Source organism: Symphalangus syndactylus, chromosome 14 (genome assembly GCF_028878055.3).
Source record: "Symphalangus syndactylus isolate Jambi chromosome 14, NHGRI_mSymSyn1-v2.1_pri, whole genome shotgun sequence".
In the NCBI taxonomy this organism is placed as follows: Eukaryota; Metazoa; Chordata; class Mammalia; order Primates; family Hylobatidae; genus Symphalangus; species Symphalangus syndactylus.
Window position 1 is genome coordinate 36,397,608 of NC_072436.2, and position 25,974 is coordinate 36,423,581.

At 51.5% G+C, this 25,974-nt stretch overlaps 1 protein-coding gene across 18 annotated transcripts; it reads right to left on the reverse strand.

Annotated features, from left to right (window-relative positions):
* Window positions 1-1,454: 1,454 nt before the first annotated feature.
* Window positions 1,455-25,703, reverse strand: CAPG (capping actin protein, gelsolin like). Of its 18 annotated transcripts, none has more exons than XM_063617594.1 (12): window positions 17,510-17,607; window positions 16,648-16,779; window positions 15,953-16,044; window positions 9,142-9,177; window positions 8,804-8,976; window positions 8,548-8,702; window positions 8,185-8,349; window positions 6,170-6,319; window positions 5,724-5,816; window positions 5,058-5,190; window positions 2,226-2,314; window positions 1,455-1,646 (listed from the first exon to the last, which is right to left on the reverse strand). In XM_063617594.1, exons 4-12 carry the CDS (start codon window positions 9,162-9,164, stop codon window positions 1,581-1,583), a joined length of 1,047 nt encoding a protein of 348 aa, XP_063473664.1. In that variant the 5' UTR covers window positions 9,165-9,177; window positions 15,953-16,044; window positions 16,648-16,779; window positions 17,510-17,607; the 3' UTR covers window positions 1,455-1,580. The 18 variants fall into 18 exon arrangements, with proteins under 18 accessions (XP_063473664.1, XP_063473661.1, XP_063473660.1 ...); XM_063617591.1 differs by having other exon boundaries at window positions 17,453-17,567; XM_063617590.1 differs by having other exon boundaries at window positions 16,648-16,769; window positions 17,453-17,556.
* Window positions 25,704-25,974: the final 271 nt, after the last annotated feature.

Genomic DNA, 25,974 nt, shown 5'->3' on the forward strand with positions numbered 1-25,974 from the left:
TACAGGCATGAGCCACCGTGCCCAGCCACAAAAATCTTAATCTGTGTATATTTATAGGGAAAGGGCCTAGGCCTTTCATAGGAGACTTAAAATACTCCCCATCTCTACAAAGGTTGTCAGAACCACTAATGTAGTGCAACCTTTATTCTCTCCCCTTTAAGAAACCATCCCTGGCACCTGCTCTTTGTGTAGGCTGTCAAGTAGGGCTAAGAAGTCTATGGAGAAGACATGGAGGCAGATCCACAGAGGAGCTCATTTCTTTTTTATTTTTATTTTTTGAGTTGGAGTCTCTGTCACCCAGGCTGGAGTGCAGTGGTGCAATCGCAGCTCACTGCAACCTCTACCTCCCGGGTTTAAGCGATTCTCCTGCCTCAGCCTCCCAAGTAGCTGAGATTACAGGCATGCGCAACCACGCCCGGCTAATTTTTTGTATTTTTAGTAGAGACTGGGTTTCCATGTTGGCCAGACTGGTCTCAAACTCCTGATCACAAATGATCTGCCCATCTCGCCCTCCCAAAGTGCTGGGGTTATAGGCGTGAGCCACCACACCCGGCTGGGGTATCTATGGTTCTCGGCACAAAATCAGCAAGTTCAACTTGCCAATTGATCAGAATTTTTGTTTTGGGATGAAAGAATCCAATTTCTGGAGCTCAGAAGCCCCATAGTCCAGAGGACCTGGGGGTGAGGGTGAGTCAGGGTGGTTGCAGCCTTGCCAGGCCTCACGGCCTCTGGTCCAAGCTGACACAGGCTCACTCACACCCTGCTCTTGGCCCCTGGGCATGCCTTCTCAGATGGGACCTCTTTTTGGCTACTGCATTCTCCCTGCTATTTAGCTCTCTAGCCTCTGACATCCCACCACCACTTCATTACCCAAGAGAATGAACTAAGGTCTAGCAAAGGAAAGTAACTTACCTAGGATCACAGAGGCAGGGTAAGAACCAGACTGAAGACTGTCCATGCTAGCCTGGTGCTTTTTGCACAGCCCTGCAGTGGCCCTGGGCTCACCAGCCAAACATGCAGTGCAATGTGCCTATGAAGTAATAAGCCAGGCTTGGTACAGTTGTGAAAAGCCGTCCTCTCTTGCTCAGTGAGCATATGTCACTTGAAGCTGTCTGGCAGTGCTTTATTAGGGCATCTGAAGAAATACTGGCTTAAATGGAGCTGCATCCCAAGCCCATTGCCACAACCTTCTCCCTGTTGGGAATGTGAGACTGAACTGAACCCCCGGATGAAAGTGATCCTGAGGCCTGGCACTGTGCCACCTCCCTATTGGGTTCACGGCAGTCCCTGCAAGCCCGGCTGGGACTCCTCAGTCATGCAAAGCAGCTCTGGCCCCTCCAAGGCTGTCTAATTTTCATCTGTGTGCTACTCCACCCCCAGCATGGGGATGAACCCAGGTGAACAGGTGGGTGACTGTGAGAATCAGCCCAGGGCAGGCGGTGCAGGAAAAGAGCTGGGAAAGCACTTGTCTCCTTTATTGAACATCTGCAGGAGGCACCTCTGCACTGACCAGGCAGCCAGAGAAGCAAGTGGGCAGGTGGTGGGGGGCGGGGGAGCATGGGGCAGGAAGACGCCCATCCTCATTTCCAGTCCTTGAAAAATTGCTTGAAGATGGGACTCTCACGGCCCTGGGGCAGAATCTCCACCTGCAGGAACAGCGGGGGAGAAGTCTGGTTCACAAAGTTGCCACCTCTGCCTCTGCCCAGGAGGACAGGAGGGGGCCAGAGCCAGGGAGGAGGGTGTGGGCTCCTGGCCTGAATCCATGTGCAGTCCAGGCCGGGAAAGCTCCCCTGGATGAGCCACGAGATGAGAACCAAGATTTCAGGGACACAGACTGAGGCAACAGACTGCTTCAAGGGCATGGGTGCACAGTTCAATAAACGCCACCAACTGTAGCTGAGCCCCGTCAGCTCCCTGCGGGATGACTTGTGGACACTGTGCTGCGGCGGGAGGGGTAGCACCAGCCAGGGACAATGGCCCAGAGGAGGAGTACCCAGTTCTCTGGGCGCCCAGGAGAGTGCTGCCCAACATCCTCTTTGAAAATATTAAGTATTTTGACATTTTGAAGGATTGAGATGGGCTTTCCCACTGGATGGGTCTAAGAGGGAGGCCTGGGTGTTCCTGACAGTGCCCAAGGCTCTCCTGCCCTTCCTGGCCAATTTGAGGGTTCAGGGGCCACAGGAAGAGCCCTAGGAGGAGGGCTGGGGGCATGCGCATCTCCTCACCTGAGTGTTCGGGGCATACTGCATGCGCGAGATGAAGCCCTCAGCCACCTGCAGGGCTGCCTGCCGCTCCTTCTCATTCGCTTTTCGCCCTGGATCATAGGAAGGAGATTTTTAAAAAGAGCAGGGACCCTCTTTAGCCGCCATCCCATTTTTCTTGAGGAAATTTACAGGAGTCCACAGAAGAGCCAGCAATTTTTACAATAAATGGACCAGGGGTCCCAAGAATGCTGAGGGGCTCTTTGGAGATGTGGAGTCGGTCCCTTAAGAATTTTCCCAAACTGGCAGCACCAAGGTAGATGAAAACCCCTCTTCTGCCCGGGTCTGATCATGCAAACCTCTGCTCTGACCTGGGCCTCTGGACTATTTCAGGGAGGGGAACAGGTGTTCACCCTAGCATCAGACTGTGAGGTCACAGGTCTCGTTTTCCCCAGGACCCCTCACCTCTTGCATTCATCAAGCCTTTCCTGAAAAACTAAATAAGACAAAGCGTACAATTTATTATAGAGGTGACTTACTCCCATAATGCCGGCAGGGCTACACTGGCCTAACGGTTATGCTAACTAAGCACTTACGAAAATGAAGACCCCACATAATCCAGTCATTTCTGCTAGCAGTCCTGAGAACTCAAACTGCTCGTTCCAGGCTTTTTTATTTTTATTTTTTCTGAGACGCAGTCTCGTTCTGTCGCCCAGGCTGGAGTGCAGCGGCACCATCATGGCTCACTACAGCCTCAACCTCCCAGGCTCAGGCAATCCGCCCACCTCAGCCTCCCGTGTAGCTGGGACCACAGGTGCACACCACCACACTCAGCTAATTTTTTTTTTTTTTTTTTTTTTTGTAGAGAAGTGATATTTTGCCATGTTGCCCAGGCTGCCAGACATTTTTCCAAGGAAATGATGCCGAAACGATGCCGTGATGTGGTTGGCTCTCTAGGCAGGCTATAAAATGCCATGAACTACAATGTATCTGAAATTAATATGCTGGGTTCCTTCCTCTGTCAACTGACCAGCTGCCCCCCTACCCATGAGATCCTTCTCTTCCTGGCCTCCCAAGTTTCCTGTTTCTCCTCTGACTTCTCTTTCCATAGTGGTTGGGTTCCTTGCTCCGGTTTATACATGCTTCTGTGGGCCTCTGGGAACCCCCCTCTGCTTGGCATTGGTTCCATGGGATATGTGCCCTCTGGCAGGAGAGAAAAGGCAGCCCTGCAGCACACGCCTCTCGCTTTCCACTCTTTTGCTACTCCCAGCTCCTCCCTTTCACCTCTATCTCTGCTGAGTTTCAGAAGCAATACTATGAAATGCCTGGTAGCAGCTATCTGTAGATACCCACCTACTTGTCTGCCTTCCTAACCAGGCTAGGGGCTTGTGTCCGCCTTGGTTGACCCCACAACTGGGTGATGAGCAAATGCTATTGCTGAAAATTCTCAGACCCCAGGCAGAGACTCAGAACAAGTTTGTTTCATTTTTGGTCAAACCAAGCAGAAGAGGCTCTGCTCAACAGTGTTTCTATTTCCAGAAGAGAGAATCTCTTGGAAAAACAAGTTCTACAGGTTCACCACTCACTGCATAAAATGATGTTTAATTTGTCAAAATTAATTTCTGTCAAACCTTGAGGCAGAATCCCAGGATCAGGGGTCCCAGAAGCCCCAAAGGTCTAGAGCTGGGCTAGGGCAGTGGTTCTCAAAGTGTGGTCCCTGGAACCAGCAGCACAGACATAACCCAGAAACTTGTTAGAGATGCACGTTCTGCCTCACTCCAGACCTAGTGAATCAGAATCTATGGGGGTGGGGCCCAGCCATCTAAACAGGCCGTGGGGTGATTCTGAGGCTTGCTGTAGTGTCAGAGCCATTGTCTAGAATTTAGGAGGTGGGAACAGCAAAAAGAAAATGGCGAGGCAGTGGCTCACGTCTGTAATCTCAGCACTTTGGGAGGCCGAGGCAGGTAGACCACTTGAGGTCAGAAGTTCGAGACCAGCCTGGTGGTGAAACCCCATCTCTACTAAAAATACAAAAATTAGCCAGGCGTGGTGGCACGCACCTGTAGTCCCAGCTACTCGGGAGGCTAAGGCAGGAGAATTGCTTGAACACAGGAGGCGGAGGTTGCAGTGAGCCAAGATCGTGCCACTGCACTCCAGCCTGGGTAACAGAGCAAGACTCCTTCCCCCAAAAAGGAAAGAAAGAAGAAAGAAAGAAAGAAAGAAAGAAAGAAAGAAAGAAAGAAAGAAAGAAAGAAAGAAAGAAAGAAAGAAAATAGCGAGGCCTATGCCATGGCTCATGCCTATAATCCCAGCACTTTGGGAGGCCAAGGTGAAGATCACTGGAGGCTGAGAGTTTGATACCATCCCGGGCAACATAGAGAGAACCCATCTCTATCTTTAAAAAAAAATTTTTAAGGCCGGGCGCAGTGGCTCATGCTTGTAATCCCAGCACTTTGGGAGGCCGGGGCGGGCGGATCATGAGGTCAGGAGATCGAGACCATGGTGAAACCCCGTCTCTACTAAAAATACAAAAAATTAGCCGGGTGTGGTAGCAGGCGCCTGTAGTCCCAGCTAGTCGGAGAGGCTGAGGCAGGAGAATGGCATGAACCCGGGAGGCGGAGCTTGTGGTGAGCCGAGATCGCGCCACTGCACCCCAGCCAGGGTGACAGAGCGGGACTCCGTCTCAAAAAAAAAAAAAAAATTTTTTAAAGAGAGAGAAAATGGCCAGCCAGAAGCATGCAGGCTTCCTGAGGCTGTCTTTTACAAGCAGCTAGACAGGCTGAGTCCTGCAAAGGGAAGCCTGCCCAGGTCAGAGCAGCTACAAGCATCTCAGGCTGTTACAGAGGAGCCACGTACCCTTCCAGATATAGATCTTGCCACAGAGCCCGTTGTCCAGCACGAAGCAGTCATCAGATATCAGCAGTTCAAGGGCAAAGGGGCTGGAGTCAGCTACCTTGGTCAGGTTCATCTGTCCAGTGGCATCAGAGACCTGGGGAGGAGGGACAGTGCCTGATCTCACCCCCTACACACCAGCCCTCACCTCAGCCTAAGGAGGGGGAGGCTGGTCCTCCCTAGGTCCCTCCCACTGTGCCCCGCTGCCCACTGCCCAGGTCCCAGGAGCAGACAAGAGAGTGAAGACCTGAAAAGCAAATTCCAGGCAGCCCCACTCCCTCCCATCACCCCAATCCCTGCAGCACAGGGGCCCCAAACCCATTTGGAAATTAGGTGGATTCCAAATTACAAAGAAATGCACAGAATTCAAGAAAGAAAAGCTCAGCATTGGCTTCAAGCCTTTACCAAGCATAGGCTGGAAGTGAGGTGCACTCATCTCAGGAGGGCCTGCCTTCCGCCCACTACCCATCCTCGTCTCACTCCCAGCCCTGTATAACTCCCTACCTCCCACCCCGGTTCCAGCCCCACCTTCCCCCTGCCTTCTCCCCTCCATCCTGCTTGCATGCAGCTGTGCTGTGCAGGCTCCCACCCTCCCTGCTGCCGGGCCCAGGGCAGTCTTGGGGGGCCCACCTTATACAGAGCTGCGGCCTGGGCATTTGCCTTGTCAGCTGTGAGGTCTTCCTCGGGGTTGCCCTCCTTCAGAGCAGGCTTGGGGCCCAGGACCTGCAGGGGCCGGGGCAGGCCAGGTTTATAGGGACCCCTGCCCTGGAACTTCCCAGCCCATCATGCCCAGGGCCACTGCTTCTGGTGGGGCAAACTGCACCCTGCACTAGGGCACCCAGCAGAGGTGAGGTGAGTGAGGGCTGAGTCCAGCCCACCCCACCAGCCAGGCTGCTCAGCCTCGAGGATGAGCATCTACCCAGAGGGGCACCCTGTGAGCTGGCCACAGCCCTAGGCAGTATGCCAGATGGCCCCTGCCACCCTCCACCGGCCACCCTCAGCCCTCAGCTCATCACCACCTCTCTTGGCCACTTTCAAGCAGAGGCTGCCAGCCACCCACTCCAATGTCCCCCAACCTGGATCATCTCAGCAGGCTCCTCCCCATCAGTGACAATCTCCACCTGGGCCTTGCCCTGTCGCTCACTGTCCCGGATGGCCAGGGCCAGGTCCCTGGCCTTGTTGCGTTCCAGGATGTTGGACTTTCCACCACACCAGGCGAAGATGTTCTGCAGGGAAGCAGGAAAGTCCGGGTCAGAGCCAGATGCCTGTGTCCTGCTCCCCAGCTCAGAGAAGGGCCCACAGCTCTCCCTCTCTCCTCTCTGAACTGTCCCTGAGGCAGGACAACCACAAAGGCAGAGCACAGCAGAGGGCTCTCTGAAAATGCCCACGGGGCCACCCTCTGCAACTGTTTCTCTGCCCACCTGCCATCTGTCTTCCTTTCTTTTTTTTCGAGACAAGGTCTCACTCTGTCATCCAGGCTGGAGTGCAAAGACGCGATCATGGCTCACTGCAGCCTCGACGTCACGGGCTCAAGCAATCCTTGCACCTTAGCTTCTAAGCAGCTGGGACTATAAGCACATGCCACCATGCCTAGCTAATTTCTTAATTTTTTGTAGAAATGGGGTCCCACTATGTTGCCCAGGCTGGTTACAAACTGCTGGGCTCAAGCCTCTTTCTTTTTCTTTTTTTTTGAGATGGAGTTTTGCTCTTGTTGCCCAGGCTGGAGTGCAATCATACAATCTCAGCTCACTGCAACCTCCACCTCCCGGGTTCAAGAGATCCTCTTGCCTCAGCCTGCCGAGTAGCTGGGATTACAGGCATGCACCACCATGCCCGGCTAATTTTACATTTTTAGTAGAGATGGGGTTTCTCCATGTTGGTCAGGCTGGTCTCGAACTCCCGACCTCAGGTGATCTGCCCACCTCGGCCTCCCTAAGTGCTGGGATTACAGGCTTGAGCCGCCGCGCCTGGCACCTCTTTATTTTTCTTCCCGTCACATATCTCCTATGTTTAAACGTCTCTTACCACCTATCTCCACCTACTAGAAAGTGAGCTTCATTAGGACATGAAGGTTTTGTTTGGCTTTGCTCACCGCTGTGGGTCCACTGCTAAAACAGAGCCCGGCATGGATTTAGGCGCAAAATAAATATTGACTGACTGAGTGAAGGACTGGATGGGTGAATGGCTGAATGGCTCCTTGAGCGCAGCATCTCACACTTCTACCCACCACCCTGCTGGGCAGAGCCCCTGTCACCTCTCCTTTTCTGGTAATGGCGAGGTCTGTTCACCTGTCCCCTTCCTTGTCTCAGCACGTGTAGTCCTCCTCACCAAGAGCTCCTGGATTGATCTCCCTGCCCCAAATCTTCAGCGCCACAAGATGCAGCCCATACTCCTCAGCCAGCCAATCTCCTCATGACCTAGGGTTCACCTTCCACCTTGCTTAGCAATTTCCCTCCCCCTGCTCCTGTCCCCCAGCCCGGGTCCCAGTCTCACTAGACCCCTGGTGTGTGCATGTCTGCACCCTTCCCCAGGTTGGTGGCTCAGCTCACCTTCTCCCTTTGCCTTGAGTGGCATCTCCCCTCCTATAGGTCTAGTCCAATGTCACCTTCCTGGGACAACTGGCTTCGGCTCAGGCTAGAGGGCCCCTCCCTGGCTCAAGCCCCCCCAGCACATGGCAGCTGTCCCCCTTGAAGCCTTCATCACATCCTGCCTCAGGTTATGGCAAGTGACCGGCCCATCTTGGCTGCCTCCCCAGAGTGAGCTTTTATGGTCCCAGTGCTGGCTCAGAGAGGGCATCATAGATTCACTGAATGGAGAGATAAATGACTGAATTAATGAATGGTCTGGCAGGCAGTGAACTCAGAGGCTTCCAAGAGGAGGGAAAAAGCTCCAGAGCATCAGAGGCAATGTCTAGATGGCAGAAGGAGGCTGGCATCAGTCCTTACAAATATAGGGACATTCTCCAATGGTCATTCCCTTGGAATGGGCTTACGGCTTCTCAGCTTCTCTCCCTCTTTCCTGGCCTCCTGTCCCTCCGTCCTTGTAAAGAATGGTGCCAATACAGAGTGCTCAGTCTGGCCAGTCTACCCACCTGGCCCAGGTCCAGGATGAAGCAGTCCCCAGTGTTGAAGCTGTCCCAGTTCAGTGCCCGCTCAGTGGCACGGATGTTCTTCTTCCCCTTCACCTGGTAGAGTTTCTTGATGGCAGCTGGGGCTCCTGTGGAGGTCTTGTGAAATGCTGACTCCACACCACCTTCCTGCAGCCCAGACGGCCCATCTGAGTGGACTGACAGGAGACCCAGAGCCCTCTGCACCCCATCCCACTGGGAGACGGGCAGAAAGGTGGGGACCCAGCCCCAAAGACACCTGGGTCTTCTGCAGGGTAAGAACTAGCCAGAAGCAGGGCTGGCTCTGAGAGAAGCTGCAGGTGGGGGTGCCTGGAGGTGGGCTCTGACCTGGTACTTGAGGCCCTGTGGGAAGTAGCTCATGAAGAGGTCAGACTCATTGCCCTGCACCTCGCGGTGCTGCACAGGCCGCTCTCCCAGCAGCGTGTTGAGGTGCACAGCCAGCACGGCACAGGCCCCCTGCTCATCCCGGGATGACTGCTGGCCTGGGACAAGTGGGAGAGGGCAGGGCAAGGCCCTTGTGATCCATGCCAGCCCCCTCCCTCCCCTTCCTGGGCCCAACCTTCCCCCATCCAGATCCCCTTACCGATCCACAGGTGCAGATGGGAAACCTCTTCTGGGCCATTGTGTAGCACTAGGTAGGAGTCCCCTGAGAAGAAGACGCCCTGGTTCTCTCGCGCCACGGGCACCGGCTTCAGCTTCTCCACCCGCCACACATGCAGGCCTGGATCCTGCACTGAGCCTGGGAATGGAGAGCCACTGCGAGAAGAGAGAGGGTTGACAGCAGCCTGGACCCACTTGCGCAAGCACAGCCCTGGGCAGGCCTGGCGACTGCAGTCTGGGGATGAGGAGAGCAGTGGGGAGGGGCAGCCCTTGGAGGCGAAGAAGGGGAAGTTGTGAAAGGAGATGGGGCATGCAGCTTACCTCTGGGGAATGGCTGTGTACATGCTGTCTTCAGATCTGGAAAGAAAGAAGAAGCCATTATTATTACAAATGCCGCAAAAAGGACCTCTCACGTGGGGCTGGAGAGGCCCTTTCCAGTAGCCAAGTACTTTCATATTCATCTCTAGGAGCCCTAGTTCCATTATGCAGACAAAGAAAATGAGTCTCAGAAATTCTAAGTTCAAGGCCACACAGCTAGTGAGTGGTTCATGGAAATAAGGTCTCTGACCCCTGGGCCAGGGTCTTCCCTCTGCTGAGATCTCACAGAAATTAAAATAAGAGCAGAAATTAACAAAAAACAGAAACAAGAGAGAAGAGCAATGAATTTTTTTTTTTGAGACTGAGTCTCACTCTGTTGCCCAGGCTGGAGTGCAGTGGTGCCATCTCGCCTCACTGCAACCTCCGCCTCCCGGGTTCAAGTAATCCTCTGGTCTCAGCCTCCCAAGCAGCTGGAATTACAGGCAACACCATCATGCCCGGCTAATTTTTGTATTTTTAGTAGAGACGGGGTTTTGCCATGTTGCCCAGGCTGGTGTTGAACTCCTGACCTCAAGTGATTTGCCCACCTCAGCCTCCCAAAGTGCTGAGATTATAGGCATGAGCCACCATGCCCGGCCTCAAGTTGGCTTTTTTTTTTTTGGAGACAGAGTCTCACTCTGTCACTCAGGCTGGAGTGCAGTGGCATGATCTCAGTTCACTGCGACCTCTGCCTCATGAGTTCAAGTGATTCTTGTGCCTCAGCTTCCCAAGTAGCTGGGATTACAGGCCCACACCACCACGCCTGGCTAATTTTTTTATTTTTAGTAGAGATGGGGTTTCACCATGTTGGCCAGGGTGGTCTTAAACTCCTGACCTCAGGTGATTCACGTGCCTCAGCCTCCCAAAGTGCTGGGATTACAGGCTTGAGCCACCGTGCCTGGCAAGTTGTTTTTTTAAACCAATAAAATTGATTAATCTTTAGACAAACTGATTAACAGAATGAGAAAACACAAATATCAATATAGAAATAAGAGATGTGAGATCACCACAGATTTTACAGATATTAAAAGGATAAAGGGAGTATTATAAAAACTTTATGCCAATATATTCAACCACTTATATAAAATGGGCAAATTCCTTCAAAGACACAAATTATGAAAGCTCATTCAAGAAGATACAGATTATCTGAACAGTGGCCATATCTATTAAAGAAAATAAATTTGTAGTAAAAAACTCATTCCCCCCCAAAAAACCCAAGCCTAGATGGCTTCACTGGTAATTTCTACCAAAAATTTAAAAAGGACATAATACCAATTATACACAAAATCTTCAAAAAAAGAGATGACAGAACACTTCTCAATTCATCCTATGCTGCCATCATTCTCCTGATAACAAAACCAGATAAATATATTATACAGAAAGAAAATTACAGACCAATATTTCTCATGAACATACACATACAAAAATTAACACAATTTGGCTGGGCATGGTGGCTCACGCCTGTAATCCCAGCACTTTGGGAGGCCAAGGTGGGTGGATCATGAGGTCAGGAGTTTGAGACCAGCCTGGCCAACATGGTGAAACCCTATCTCTACTAAAAATATAAAAATTTGCTGGGTGTGGTGGCACGCGCCTATAGTCCCAGCTACTCAGGAGCCTGAGGCAGGAAAATCACTTGAACCCAGGAGGCAGAGGCTGCAGTGAGCTGAGCCCATGCCATTGTACTCCAGCCTGGGTGACAGAGTGAGACTCAAAAAGAAAAAAAAAAATTCACAAAATTTTAGCAAATGAAATCAAATAATATATAAAAAATAAACCATGATGACCAAATGAGGTTTATCCCAGGAATGCAAGGTTGGTTTAATATCTGAAAATCAGGGTGACAATAGCTAATAATAATGCAGTGTATATTTCAAGATAGCCAGAAGAGAGGATTTGAATGTTATCATCACAAAGAAATGATAAATGTTTAAAGTGATGGATATGCTAATTACCTTGATTTGGTCATTATACAATGTACACAAATACGTTTTATATGTACAATGAAACATCACACTGCACCTGCTAAGTACGTACAATTATTATCTGTCAATTATAAATTTAAAATAAATAAATAAAGCTGCTCACAATGCAAAAAAAAAAACACCAAGATTTGAAAATCAATGCCATCCACCCTATTAACAAGCATGTATGGGTAATCAGCTCAATAGATGCAGAAACAGCATTTAGCAAAATTCTACATCCATTCCTAGTTTAAAATTTTTTCAAGCCTGGGCTTATACAACCCTACAAAAATTTTAAAAATCAGCCAAGGCCAGGCACAGTGGCTCACACCTGTAATTCCAGCACTTTGGGAGGCCAAGGTGGGCAGATCACGAGGTCAGGAGTTCAAGACCAGCCTGGCCAACATGGTGAAACCCCGTCTCTACTAAAATACAAAAATTAGCTGGGTGTGGTGGCGTGAGTCTGTAATCCCAGCTACTCAGGAGGCTGAGGCAGGACACTTGCTTGAATCTAGGAGGCAGAGATTGCATTGAGCCGAGATTGTGCCACTGCACTCCAGCCTGGGTGACAAAGCGAGACTCTGTCTCAAAAAAAATAAATAAAAATAAAAATCAGCCAAATGTGGTAGTGCAAGCCTGTAATTCCAGATCCCAGCTACTCAGGAGGCTGAGGAGGGAGTACCGCTTGAGCCCAGGAGGTAGAGGCTGCAGTAAGCCAAGATCATGCCACTGAACTGCAACCTGGATGACAGAGTGAGACCCCCCTCTCAAAAAAAAAAAAATTTTTTTTTTACCCACAAACTAGGAATAGAAAGAAACTTCCTTAACCTGTTAAAAAGGCATCTATTAAAATACAACAAACAAACAAAAACCCTTCACCTAACATTATACTTAATGGCTGCTCTAATTCTAAACTCCCTCCCTGAGAAATTTCACCCACTCCCAGGCATCAGCTATCAATTCTGTATGCCCAGCTTCCCTCAAATGCCAGAATGATGAACACTTTTTCTGGACAAAAGTCATTCAAGGGAAAAAATGCTAAACGCAAGTATTTTTTAAAAATATATTATCTTTTTAAAAAATTCAGAAAATGCAACAGCTACGGCTCCACTCACTGTTGCTTTCATAGGTTCCCATCACTAGAGGATTTCTTCTTTTGGCTCAAAATGCAGAGATCACAGAGCCAGCATGCACTTCGTACATAATACAATTCATGCTGTGCATCCATTCAGACAGAGTTTGTGTAAGATGAGCCCCAGTGGCACAGGGTAAGGGCTTGGGGAATTGGAGGGTAAAAATGCAAGTTGGCACCATTAGGAGATTCTTGAGGTCTGGGGCAGCAGGATCAGGAAGTGCAGTATTTGGCGGGTGCCAGGGAAATCAGGAGTAGGGGGAAGGCAGATGACAGAGCAGAAGGTATTAAGTCTGAGTAGGAAACAAAGAGGGACAGGTCAAGGGCAGTGATAATGGATGTGAAATGCTGTGTGAATTATGACTTTCCTTTTCCTTTCCCAACCTACAAAATAGTTGAAGGCTTATTTTGGCACCACGATTCCGGAAGAGGAGATGCAGAGAGCAGAGGTTTGTGGAGGGAAACTTTAACGTTTCTCCATCCCACAGAGGATCACATGCTGTGCCCACATCCCCTGCAACAGGCAGCCCAGCCTGTGACTCAGGCCTGAGCTGGTGAAGTGGCTGTCCTAAGCTCAAGCCTTCAGGGAGCGCTCAAGAATGAGAGATGGAGTGCGCCAATTGTCAGCTTTACTAATTTTCATTCTGTGTTTAACTCAAAATCAGGCAGCTCACATGCCAGAGAGCCACATCAGGGTTTGGATGAAAGGGGTTTGGCAGGCCGGGTGCGGTGGCTCATGCCTGTAATCCTAGCACTTTGGGAGGCCGAGGTGGGCAGATCACTTGAGGTCAGGAGTTCGAGACCAGCCTGGCCAACATAGTGAAACCCCGTCTCTACTAAAAGCACAAAAATTATCCAGAAATCACTTGAACCTGGGAGGCGGAGGTTGCAGTGAGCCAAGATCCGTGCCACTGCACTCCAGCCTGGGCAATGGAGTGAGACTCGGTCTCAAAAAAAGAACAAAGAAAAAGAAAAGAAAGGAGTTTGGCTGCCCACTAGAATGACCTTGGGACCTTATTAAAATGTCGTTACTGACAAAGATTCTTTGCTTGGCCAAACTTTAACTAGGCTTCTGAACCCCCACATAGGCCCATCTGTGTGCTTGTAAAATCGGTTTTAGCAAAAGAACCCTGCTAAGGCCATTCACCCAGAACCCCCTACCCTTGATATCTGGTCAATCTGATAATCGTGGATATCTGATTGGGTTCCTCATCTCCCTGCCCCCCGTCACCCCTGTGATGTCTGATCACTCTGGCCTGTATTCAGCAAGAATCCTGTTAGGGGCTGAACACAGTGGCTCATGCCTGTAATCCCAGCACTTTGGGAGGCCAAGGCGGGCAGATCACCTGAGGTCGGGAGTTCGAGACCAGCCTGACCAACATGGAGAAACCCCATCTCTACTAAAAATACGAAATCAGCTGGGCATCGTGGTGCATGCCTGTAATCCCAGCTACTAGGGAGGCTGAGGCAGGAGAATCACTTGAACCCGGAAGGCAGAGGTTGCAGTGAGCTGAGATCATGCCATTGCACTCCAACCTGGGCAACAAGAGCGAAACTCCTGCCGGGCGCGGTGGCTCACGCTTGTAATCCCAGCACTTTGGGAGGCCGAGGCGGGCGGATCACAAGGTCAGGAGATCAAGACCACGGTGAAACCCCGTCTCTACTAAAAATACAAAAAAATTAGCCGGGCGCTGTGGCGGGCGCCTATAGTCCCAGCTACTCGGGAGGCTGAGGCAGGAGAATGGCGTGAACCCGGGAGGCGGAGCTTGCAGTGAGCCGAGATCGTGCCAGTGCACTCCAGCCTGGGTGACAGAGCGAGACTCCGTCTCAAAAAAAAAAAAAAAAAAGGAATCCTGTTAGGTCAGTCTAGCCAGAATCTCTTTACCCTTGACGTTTCCTCTTAGTAATTTTCTTTTTTTTTTTTGAGACAAGAGTTTCACTCTGCTGCCCAGGCTGGAGCGCAGTGGCACAGTCTCAGCTCATTGCAACCTCTGCCTTCTGAGTTGAAGCAATTCTCCTGCCTCAGCCTCCTGTGTAGTGGGATTAGAGGCGTGCACCACCACATCTGGCTAATTTTTTGTACTTTCAGTAGAGGTGAGGTTTCACCATGTCAGCCAGGCTGGTCTTGAACTCCTGACCTCCAGTGATTGCCCACCTTGGCCTCCCAAAGTGCTAGGATTACAGGCATGAGGCATTGCGCGTGGGCCATATTTTTTTTCTTTAACAGTGCCCAAGCCCCTGGTCTGGGGACTCTGATTCCACAAGTCTGGAGTGGGGCTTGATCACCCATATTTTGAACATATGTTCAAAGTGATGGTAGTAGTGCCAGTGAATTCTGTCCAGAACAGTGTCAAATGCTCACCTGCACATTAGAATCATTTGAGGGTTTTTGAAAAACCCCAGTGCCAGCCAGGCATGGTGGCTCATGCCTGTAATCCCAGCACATTGGGAGACTGAGGTGGGTGGAACGCTTGAGCTCAGGAGTTCAAGACCAGCCTGGGCAACATGGTGAAACCCTGTCTCTATAAAATATACAAAAATTACCCGGGCGTGGTGGCACACACCTGTCATCCTAGCTACTTAGGAGGCTGCAGCACAAGAACTGCTTGAACCTGGGAGGTGGAGGTTGCAGTAAGCCGAGATCACACCACTGCACTCCAGCCTGGGTGACAGAGTGAGACTCTGTCTCAAAAAAAAAAAAAAAAAAAAAAAAAAAAGTAATTTACAGAAAAATAAGAAAGAAAAACCCCAGTGTCTAGCTTCCATATTGGACTCATTAAAATCAGACTCTCTGGGTGGAGCCTGGATGTCAGTGTTTGAGAAGCTCCAGATGACTCTAATGCTTGGTCAGGGTTGAAACGCCTGCTGCCTCATTAGATCTCTGTCCTGAGACCTTTTGTTCCAGTCTCTCCTGGGGAAGGGTCCACCCTGACCTCTGGCCTTTCATTCATTCCCCTATCCCAGCCCTCTGTCCAAGCCCACAGCTCCTTGAGCTTCCTCAGTGTCCACGTTCACTCTTATATCCATTAAAGCCTCCTCATCCTAGGCTGGGTGCAGTGGCTCACGCCTGTAATCCCAGCATTTTGGAAGGCTGAGGCAGGTGGATCACCTGAGGTTAGGAGTTCAAGACCAGCCTGGCCAACATGGTGAAACCCTGTCTCTGCTAAAAATACAAAATTAGCCAGGCATGGTGGTGCATGCCTGTAGTCCCAGCTATTTAGGAGGCTGAGGCAGGAGAATTGCTGGAACCCGGGAGGCAGAGGTTGCAGTGAGCCGAGATGGCACCACCGCACTCTAGCCTGGACAACAGAGCAAGACTCTGTCTCAAAAAAAAAAAAGCCCCCTTATCCTTCCAGGCCCGTATCAAGCCCCAGCTGTCCAAGGAAACTTCCAGGACATTCAGTGGCCTCCACCTTCTCTGGGAGTTGTCCCAGCCCTCTCCCCTGGGAGCACGTACTTTAGCCTGTTTTATAGCATAACCTGGCTGCTTCATATCTCAACTGGAGCAAGGACACACCTGATGCCTCTGTTCCTCAAGCAGCCCAGGAAAGAGTCTATTCAATTCCACCCAAGGTCTGTGCTGGGGGCTTGGCACTGGGGGTGACATGCACAGAGACAAAGAATAGCCCATGTTTTATGGTTTAGCTGCAGGGTGCAGTGAACAAGGGAGCCATCATACCCAGTGAAACCGCAGACGAACTTCCTCTAGGTGGGGAATGTCACAGAATCACAGATGTCAGCATTAGAAAGTGCTAAAGTTGAAGAGGGGAGCTGGGGCAGGGGGAGGAATAAAAGAAAAAAAAGAAAGCGCTAAAGTTCTTATCTAGTCCTGCTCTGCCTGCACCGCCCTACACATACCCATACACGCATAGCGCAGAAATCTCTTCTGTAGCATCCCTTACCACCCTCTTCTTGAAGGCTTCCAGTGATGGGAAACTCACCACCTTACCAAACAGCCTCTTCTATACCTCTTAAAGGCTTTACTTTTCCCCACTCTGCCATAATGTGGTGAGTTATGGACCTGCCCACCTCCACTACTACACTATAGGGTCCTGTAGGGCAGGAAGTGTATTTTGCCTCTGAATCTAGCTGGAACCTCATGCAGGTGCTCAGAGAATGCATTTGATTAACTGGACCTGCTGGGCTCCGATTATTAGACTGGGGTGGCACCTAAGGGATAGCCTAGGATTTCAAAAGGCTGGGACAGGCTGGAGCAGCCCCAGGACGCAGAGAGCAGGGGGTAGGGGTCCCAGACTGCCATGGGGCTGGGGGTGGGGAGGAGGCAAGTCCTGCTGGCTGTCCCATGGTCCTGACTTAGGCTGTCTTTGAGGACACACTGAGGGACTTCGGAGAGGAGGTCACCGTTACACACACCTTTAAGGAAAGACTTGACAGCCATCAGAGGGACAAAAATCCTGCCGGGGTCCAGTGGTACCTTTGCCTTCCTCAGACCCTGATTCCACTGACGTCCAATAGGTCTCTTCCCTTCACAGTCCCTGCTTGCCCCTAGGTGTGAAATGAAACAGCACCTCCGCTTCTCCTGGTGGAGGTAGGTGCTCACCCTAGAAACCAAACTGAATCTCCCAGCCTGGGACATGGCATTCTCAGAATCTGGGTCCAGATGCCTCATTTGGGGATTCCATATGGTTTTTCCCCTGACACCAAATAGGTCTCCTACCCTTCTCCAGGTTCCACCACTTCCTCCCTCCCCACCTCCTACCTCAGACAGTCCACCTAGACCCTCAGCCAAGGTCTTCCAGAGTTTGCAAAATAATCAAATGTGCCACTTGCATTTGAATTCAAATGGTTAGGACTGCCCTGCCCCCTCCCCAAGCCACTCCCACCCAAATAGCATCACACCACAGTCCTGTCTTGGGGACAGGCAGCTTCTAATCTGATTTCACCTCCAGTCTGGCTAAGGGCCTTCAGGAGCAGTGTGGTGGCCTCTGTCAGGAGGTCTGGCACAGCTGGGACAAGCCCTGACCCAAGAGTTCCTCCATGTGCAGCGTGGGCACAGCCCACCCATCCTCCCGGGCAGCTTCACAGCTACCATCAGATCAGGTGCCTGGAGCCTGGCATAAGGCTGGCAGGACAGCAGGCTGGGGGAACTCCACCCTGGCACAAAGTGGTATCCAGAAATGTGGGTCTCTGTTCCCAGGCCACCACAGCCAGCCCTCACCTGCCCACCCAGGAGGGTACCAGCCAGCCGTGCTGGCAGCCACCCTGCCACCTTCACCTTTCAACACTCCTACTTTCCTTTCTTCCTCCTACTTCTGCTCCGTAGGTTCGTCTTCCTTCCAGCCTGCCCCACCCGGCTTCTCACTTCCCTCTTACTTCTCTGGCTGCCCCACCCACCAGCCCCACCCCTGGGCTCCTTCCCCAGCCAGTGTGGAGGCGCGGAGGGGCAGGCAGTGCTGGGAGGCCAGCAGGCCTGAAGCAGAAGAGCAGTCACTGGGGTGGGCAGTGGGTATGCCAGGCCGTCTCCTCAGAGGGGCCCACAGGGAGGCTGGAGGTCCACACAGGCCCACCGCAGTAGCCTCAGCCTGCTGCAGGTCACAGCCAAGGCAAATCAGGTAGGGCATCTCTGAGTCTGAGACCAGCAAGGAAAGCCATGTTCTCCATTCAGGGCCTGGGGCAGGCGCTGCACAGCCTCCACCACTGCTGGGTTAGTCACATTTCCTGGGCAGGGTCACTGGCTCCACATCACTTTTTCCTCCTCCCTCAACTTGTCTTTCTCCTTGCCCCAGAATGCAAGTATTTGATTTTTTTTAAGATCAGTTTTTTGGATTTTTTTTTTTTTTTTTTTTTTTTTTCTGAGACAGGGCTCACTCTGTCACACAAGCTGGAGTGCAGTGGCATGATCACAGCTAACTGCAGCCTTGAATTCCTGGGCTCAAGTGATCCTCCTGCCTCAGCCTCCTGAGCAGCTGAGACCACAGGCCTGCACCACCACGCCCGACTTATTTTTTATTTTTTTCTGGAGACAGAGTCTTGCTACTCAGGCTGGTCTAGAACTCCTGAGCTGAAGCAATCCTCCCACTTCGGCCTCCCAAAGTGCTGGGATTACAGGCGTGGGCTACTGCGCCTGGCTAAGCTCAGTTCTCAGGGAATGGCTGAAGCCATAAAACATTCTTTGCCAATTTCCGCATGCCACGCTGATGCCTCTCGGGTCTCTACCCTTTGGTCTGCTTCTCATTCACCAGATGTTTATCATCATGACTTCTGGGCCCTGGGCCCTCTGAGAGACGGCCCATCCTGGGTTGACCCAGGGCAACTATCCTTCCTACATCACAGTCACTAGACCCTAGAGCATGTCTCCTCCAACTCGCTGGCTTTCTGGAGGACACCGAGGTCCTGAGAGCACAAGAGACTGCCCATAAACACACAGGGAGCGGAAGCCCCTGCAAGGGAGGCTCCCATTCCCTTCTGAATCCCTGGGGGAAGGATGAGCGGACTCGGTATGAGGCTCCAGGAGAAAATGAGCACCCAGTTATGCAGCCACACAAGCGTGGCTCCTCTGCCCAGAACCTGGCCGGCCTGTCCTGGAAAGGTACTGGTCAGCAGGCTGGCTTGAGACAAGGCTCCAGGTTCAGGGTCAAGGCCTGGGGACCCTGGAGCAAAATCTGGAACAAGTCTTCCTAATTAGCAGACCTTCAAACAAAACCTCATTATTTGACTGCGTGGGAAAAGTCTGGAGAAAATACAGTACTGGATGGGCTGGGCACGGTGGCTGTCTCCGGTAATCACAGCACTTTGGGAGACTGAGGCAGGCAGATTACCTGAGGTCAGGAGTTCAAGACCAGCCTGGCCAACATGGTGAAACCCTGTCTCTACTAAAAATACAAAAATTAGCCGGGCATGGTCATGGGTGCCTGTAATCCTAGCTACTGGAGCGACTGAGGCAGAAGAATCACTTGAACCAAGGAGGCGGAGGCTGCAGAGAGCCGAGATGGCACCACTGCACTCCAGTCTGGGAGACAAAGCAAGACTCCATCTCAAATAAAAAAAAAAAATACAATACTGGATGAATGTTTCTCATTGAAACGAAATTGATAAAATTTCACTAGAGCAAGACAGGAAGTTAAATTTTCTCCCCAAAGAACATGGCCTATAGCTAGCATCCAAGTGTCTGCATGGCCAAACTGCCAGCCTTAAAAATAGGGTAATATGGGCCGGGCACGGTAGCTCACACCTGTAATCCCAGCACTTTGGGAGGCCAAGGCGGGTGGATCACGAGGTCAGGAGTTCAAGACCAGCCTGGCCAGCATGGTTAAACCCCCATCTCTACTAAAGATACAAAAAATTAGCTGGGGGTGGTGGCGTGCGCCTGTAATCTCAGCTATTCAGGAGGCTGAGGCAGGAGATTCACTTGAACCCAGGAGGCGGAGGTTGCAGTGAGCCAAGATTGCGCCATTGCACTCCAGCCTGGGTGACTGGGCAAGACTCAGTCTCAAAAAATAATAATAATAACAATAATAATAGGGTAGTTTGGTGGAGGGTGGGAGGAGGGAGAGATTCAGGAAAATAACTAATGGGTACTAGGCTTAATACCGGGGAGACAAAATAATCTGTACAACAAAGCCCCATGACACGAGTTTACCTATATAACAAACATGCACATGTACCCCTGAACTTAAAAGTTTAAAAAAGAAAATAAAGGATAGTCTGGGTTAGAATCCCAGTAGGGCCTAGTCCCCACAAAACCAGAGGCTGGGCGGTTAACCTGGTAGAGTGATAAGAGCTAGACAATTTGGCTCCTTACTAGCTGTGCAAGTGACTTAACCTCCTGGAGCCTCCCTGCGCCCCAATCTGTAACACGTGCATACAGTTAAATGTGAAGATGAAATGAGAGCCTATGATTAATGAGCAAATAATAGATGCTCGATAAACCCAGACTTCTTTCTCTTCCCTTTAGTTTGCAATGTGCCAGCAGCACGGGAGGTAGAAATGTGCCTGGCCCCTCCCCTAGCTCCCGGTTTCTCCACAGGAGGAAAGAAAGTTAAACCACAGAGCACTCTCCTATTTACATCCCCAGCCCCAGCGCTGGAAAGCTTCATAGATTTTGGTCACAACAGCGCATACCTTGGGTGGCTCTTAAGTTCTGGACTCTGTGACCCACGGAGGGGACAAGGATCAATGGGAATCACTGTTCCTCACACTCAGCCTCTCTAGGCTAAGGCCTCTCCCATCACCACAGGAAAAAGGGAGAGGTTTACACATTAACAGCGAGACAATTGGCTGGGCGCAGTGGCTCACGCCTGTAATCCCAACACTCTGGGAGACCGTGGCTGGCGGATCACCTGAGGTCAGAAGTTCGAGACCATCCTGACCAACGTGGCGAAACCCCATCTCTACTAATAATACAAAAATTAGCTGGGCGTGCTGGCGGGCGCCTATAATCTCAGCTACTCGGGAGGCTAAGGCAGAAGAATCGCTTGAACCCGGGAAGCGAAGGTTGCAGTGAGCCGAGATCTCGCCACTGCACTCCAGCCTGGGCAATAAAAGCAAAACTCCGTCTCAAAAAATACACAACGACAACAACAGCAGCGAAACAAAAGGGCCGGTCGCTCAGCCTAGGACTCTCGGGAGCGACTAGGAACTCAACGCACATGCTCATGAGTTATCTGGTAACGACGCTCTAGAACTAGTTTTTTACCAGACGCACAGTGTTCCTACCCTTGTGGTCTCCCCTGAGCACTACTGCTTAGTTTGTCCCAAATGAAGTAAAATAAAGCATTTCTTTAGCACGGACCCACCCTCTCCCGCCTCTTCTTACAGGAAGACAGGAGGCTGCGCGCCCGTAAGAGCGGCCCCCGGCTGTGGGAGAAGAGGAGGGAGCCGGGCGCCCCCGAACCGGCTAAGCTCGTTCGACCCCTACAGGGGGAGCCCAGGTCCCCGGCGACCGGACCCCGAGGCGCGCTACTTGCCTGCCAACGCCTTGCTCCGAGGCTCTGGGCGTTGTCTCAGCCGCCCCCCGCCCCCCGCCCCCTGGAGGTGCGCGGCCAGGAGCCGCCCCCAGTGAGTCAGAGGGAGGGGCCCGGCCGGTCTGAGCTGGCGGGGCGCCCCTATGGGAGGCTGAGGCGCCCGAAAGGGTCCTAGAATTGGGGGTGGGAAGGAAGGTATAGGGGAAGCTAAGGACAAGCTTACTATGCTGTAAACTTTGCGAGAGAATTGCAGTGTTCACTTCCATTCAATCGTTAGGCCCCCGGCCTCAATCACCCTGTGAACAGCTACTGTTCAGTGAGAGCCTACTATGTGCTTGGTGCGTCCTCACATCTACTATCATTATTCCTGCTGGAAACACGAAGTCTTGGGGAAGCTCAGAGAGGGTAAGTAACTCGTCTAGAGTGTCACACTGCTAGTTCAGTAGCAGAACTAGAATTTTTTTTTTTTTTTTTTTAGACAAGGTCTCACACTGTCGCGGGACCTGGAGTGCGGTGGTGTGATCACAGCTCACTACAGCCTCAACCTTCCTGGCTCAAGCAATCCTCCAGCCTCAGCCTCTTGAGTAGCTGGGACTGCAGGCATGTGCCACCACGCCCAGCTAACTTTTTTTTTTTTTTTTTTTGGAGAGACTGTGTCTCACTCTGTTTCCCAGGCTGGTCTCAAACTCCTGGGCTCAAGCGATCCTCCCGCTTTGGCCTCCCACAGTGCTGGATTATAGGCATGAGCCACCGCACCCAACTGCTGAACTAGGATTCTAACCCAGGCTGATCTCACCTGCAACACCTGACCCTTCTCTTCTTTATTCAGAGGAAAACAGGCCAGCAAGTGTCTGCACCAGGAGGCCAGGCCTTCTGGAAATGTGTTGGACAGCGATGGGTCCACACTTCCGCCTTGGCTCCTGAATGTGGCATAGCCAACCCATGAGAGATGTCAGTTGACAAAGAGCATGAGGATCAGGCCATGGCCTTGTGACACAGTGGTAAGATCCTTTTGTGGGAGGCAGCTTCGAAAATCCCAACCAGAATGAGTTTCTCTGAAGCCCACGGGTGGGGCCTGGGGTAAGGAAACAATCTTTCTATCTGGGTGACCTCAGACAAGCACACTCCAGCAAGGAGTCCTCGGAAACCACCTCCCGCTGCCTACTATCTGCCTTCCTTTGACCAACTCTGCTCACTCTGCAGACTCAGCTTAAATATCCCTCCTCTGAAACTCCCTCTGCAGTGCTCCCCAGGTATTCTGGACATCAAGCCACTGGGCCACCTGCATCTACACCCCCATGGGAACACTTCTCAGGCACACCTGATAGCAAAAGTGGATTTGGATCCATGGGCAACCTGGCCTGCTTCCAGACAACTAGGCCTCTCCAAGGTTGTGCCCAGGCATAGTCCTCCCAGAGCATTCAGTTTTGTTTTGTTTTGTTTAGGTCAAATTTATAGTGAAATGCACAAATCTTGTGTACATTTAAATCAGTTTTGACAGATGCAACACCCATGTAACCCGCATCCCTACCAAGATATAAAACACACCAGAAAGTTCCCTCACCACCATGTGCCTCCTCCACCACAATGTTAGCACCTCTAGCCAGGGACCGTGTCAAGTCATCCTTGCAACCCCAGCACCCTGCATAGCACCCAGCAGGTAACAGGCACTCAAAAAAATTTTTACTGAATGCGTTAACAGATTAGACAGCAAAACCCCCACATTCTAATACTGCCCAGATTCTGTTGCCTTGGGATAATCCCTTAAGACTTCCTAGCCACAGATTCCTCATCTGTGAAACAAGAACAGAAGCCCCAGTCCTCCTACCTTGGAAGGTTGTGAGGATTCAATGAGAGGCTGCTTTTTTTCTTTTTTCTTTTTTTTTAAGAGACAGGGTCTCGCTCTGTCACCTAGGCTCTGGAGTGCAGTGGCATGATCATAGCTCACTGCAGCCTTGAACTCCTGAGCTCAAGTGATCCTCCTGCCTCGGCCTCCCAAAGTGCTGGGATTACAGGAGTGAACCACTGTGCCCAGCCGGGAGGATCTGCAAAAAGAATGAAGGCCTGGACAATGCAAGGTACCATCGCCATTATTAATAAACTCCTACTTCTAGGATGAACATCTGGCTGAAGAAACCCAGGAGAGAGAAGCACTGGACACTGGCTTCTGGGCTTGGCTGCTTGGGCTCTGGCCAAGGTCTGGGGATGTCCAGAACAATCAGCTTTCTGCTTCTGTGTCCATAAACTCGGGGTATGGACTCATTTCCAGTGCTGAGAAGTTCTGAAATTGCAAAAGATTCTTCCTAGCAAGTTCCTGACCTGTCTTCTAACTACCCTGCCATGTGGCCCTCTCTGGGCCTCAGTTTCCCATCTGTGAATGAAAGCACTAGACTCGAAGGGTCCCTTCTGGCTCCTCTAACTCCAACCCAGAGGCACAGCTCAGGCTGAGCAGTTGCATTTCCTCATCACGGGGGACTGACAGGGATCTTTTGCAATGCTTAATTCCAACATCAAAATTCCCCCAAATATTCCTTTTTTTTTTTTCTTTTTTCTTTTTTTGAGACAGAGTCTCACTCTTGTCGCCCAAGCTGGAGTGCAATGGCACAATCTCAGCTCACTGCAACCTTCCCCTCCCCGGTTCAAGTGATTCTCCTGCCTCAGCCTCCCGAATAGCTGGGACTACAGGCACACGCCACTATGCCGGCTAATTTTTTTGTATTTTAAGTACAGACAGGGTTTCATCATTTTGGCCAGGCTAGTCTCGAACTCCTGACCTCAGGTGATCTGCCTGCCTCGTCTCCCAAAGTGTTGGGATTACAGGTGTGAGCCCACCTCACCAGCCCCAAATATTCATTTGAAGACATTGATTCAGGATGCTTCTAGCCATTAAATTTGATTTGCAAATGAATTTTTCTGGATCACTTCACAGGCCCTGGGGAATGGCCAGGGGTCTGGGTGACCATATTTTCCGAATAAAGCTCAAAACCAAAACTGGTTTTGCCTTTTCTTGAATCACTGCTAGGTGCTCAGGGGCAACCAGAACAGTGACATGCTGGAATTCCTTGTGACTTCTTGGGAAAGTGGGACTGTCCAGTACAGCATGAGTGGTCTGGGGAGGGCACCAGGTGCCTGGGATGGGGGGACTAGCCCCCCAGAAGACAGGTTTACCCCTGTACAGCCAGCGTCACACTGGGTACTCAACACCGTAACAGCTAACACTATTGCGTGCTGCCACTATATGCCAGGTGCTATCCTTGATATGATTTTCTCATTTAATCCTCGCATTTACTCTCTAACATGGATCCTCTTATTATCCTCCTTTGACAGATGAGGAAACAGAGATAAAGAGAGATAAAGTAGGTCAAAATCACTTGTTCTAGGTCCCACTTAGTAAGCGGCAGAGGATAGGTGGGAGCCATGTAGTGGGAGTCCATGCCCTCCCCACCATCACCGCATGCTAGTGCCAGCTGTGAGTCCTTTCACATGCAAACAGCTATCTCAGCTCTCTTTTTTTTTTCTTTTTGAGACAGAGTCTGGCTCTGTTGCCCAGGCTGGAGTGCAGTGGCACCATCTCGGCTCACTGCAAACTCTGCCTCCTGAGTTCAAGCAATTCTCCTGCCTCAGCCTTCCGAGTAGCTGGGATTATAGGCACATGCCACCACGCCCGGGTAATTTTTTGTATTTTTAGTAGAGATGGGGTTTCGACATGTTGGCCAGGCTGGTCTTGAACCCCTGACCTCAGGTGATCTGCCTGCCTCAGCCTCCCAAAATGCTAGGATTACAGGCGTGAGCCACTGCGCACGGCCATACCCTCCCTTTTAAGGTGAGGCTCTTGAAGGCCCAGACCTTTTCTCCAGTGCTTTGAGGTCTGATCCTGATGATAATAACACCTCACTCATACCCTGGACTTCACAGTTTACAAAACACCCCTCCTCCTCACCCCCTCCCAAACTCGTTCTATTTTTGTCGTTAAAGCAGAGTTGTAGGCCAGGGTGGACCATAGGTTTTCTTGGTCACGAAAGACTTCCTCCTCCCTCCCTGGGCTCCCCTCTGTAGTGGTGCCAAATAAAAATTTGATCAGTCAAGCCTGTAAGGTAACCAGCGCTAATGTGCAAAGCCAGTCCTGGGCAGGCCCGTTCATTATTTTGAAACACTACCGATTGCACACTCTTACACCGAAAGGGCCCAGGACCCTCGTCTGGCCCAGCCTTGCCTGCCAGGCCTGAGCTGTGTCTCCCAGCCCAAATTCTCACAAGAGGGCCGACTCCGGCCAGAGCGCGCCCCTCTTTGTGCCTCGGTTTGCCCACCTAGAGGTCAGTCCCGCAGGCGTGGCGGGTACATCTCAGGTCAGCAGAAAGTGCCACCGGGAGCCCAGCCCGGAGTTGCGGACCTCGCGCGGGGCCCACTGTCCAGATCCAGGGCTCATGAGAAAAACGAAAACGCAGGAGAGCTGCACGCCAGGCCGCGTGTGAGGCCCCAACCCGGCCCCAGCCTGGGCCCTAAACCCCTACGAACTACAAATCCCAGCAGGCAGTGGGCCGCGGGGCGGGGTCTCGGAAGCTGCGGCCTGTGGTGCCTTTGCTGAGCCCAGGTCCGGAGGGCCCTCGGGGACGGGAGCACCACAACAGACCCCCGGACACACTTACACACACAGTCTCTCACGCACACAGTCACACACACACTCACACGCACGCTCGCGCGCGACGGGAGCACCACAAGACCCCCCGACACACACACACACAGTCACACACACACACACACACAGTCTCACGCACAC

Coding starts and splice junctions, on each gene's coding strand:
- CAPG (XM_055242487.2), bottom strand. CDS start 9,164: ATGTACACAGCCATTCCCCAGAG. Junction 5,817..6,169: donor AGCCTGCTGAGATGATCCAG/GTTGGGGGACAT, acceptor CGGCCCCTGCAG/GTCCTGGGCCCCAAGCCTGC. Junction 1,647..2,225: donor AGTATGCCCCGAACACTCAG/GTGAGGAGATGC, acceptor CTGTTCCTGCAG/GTGGAGATTCTGCCCCAGGG.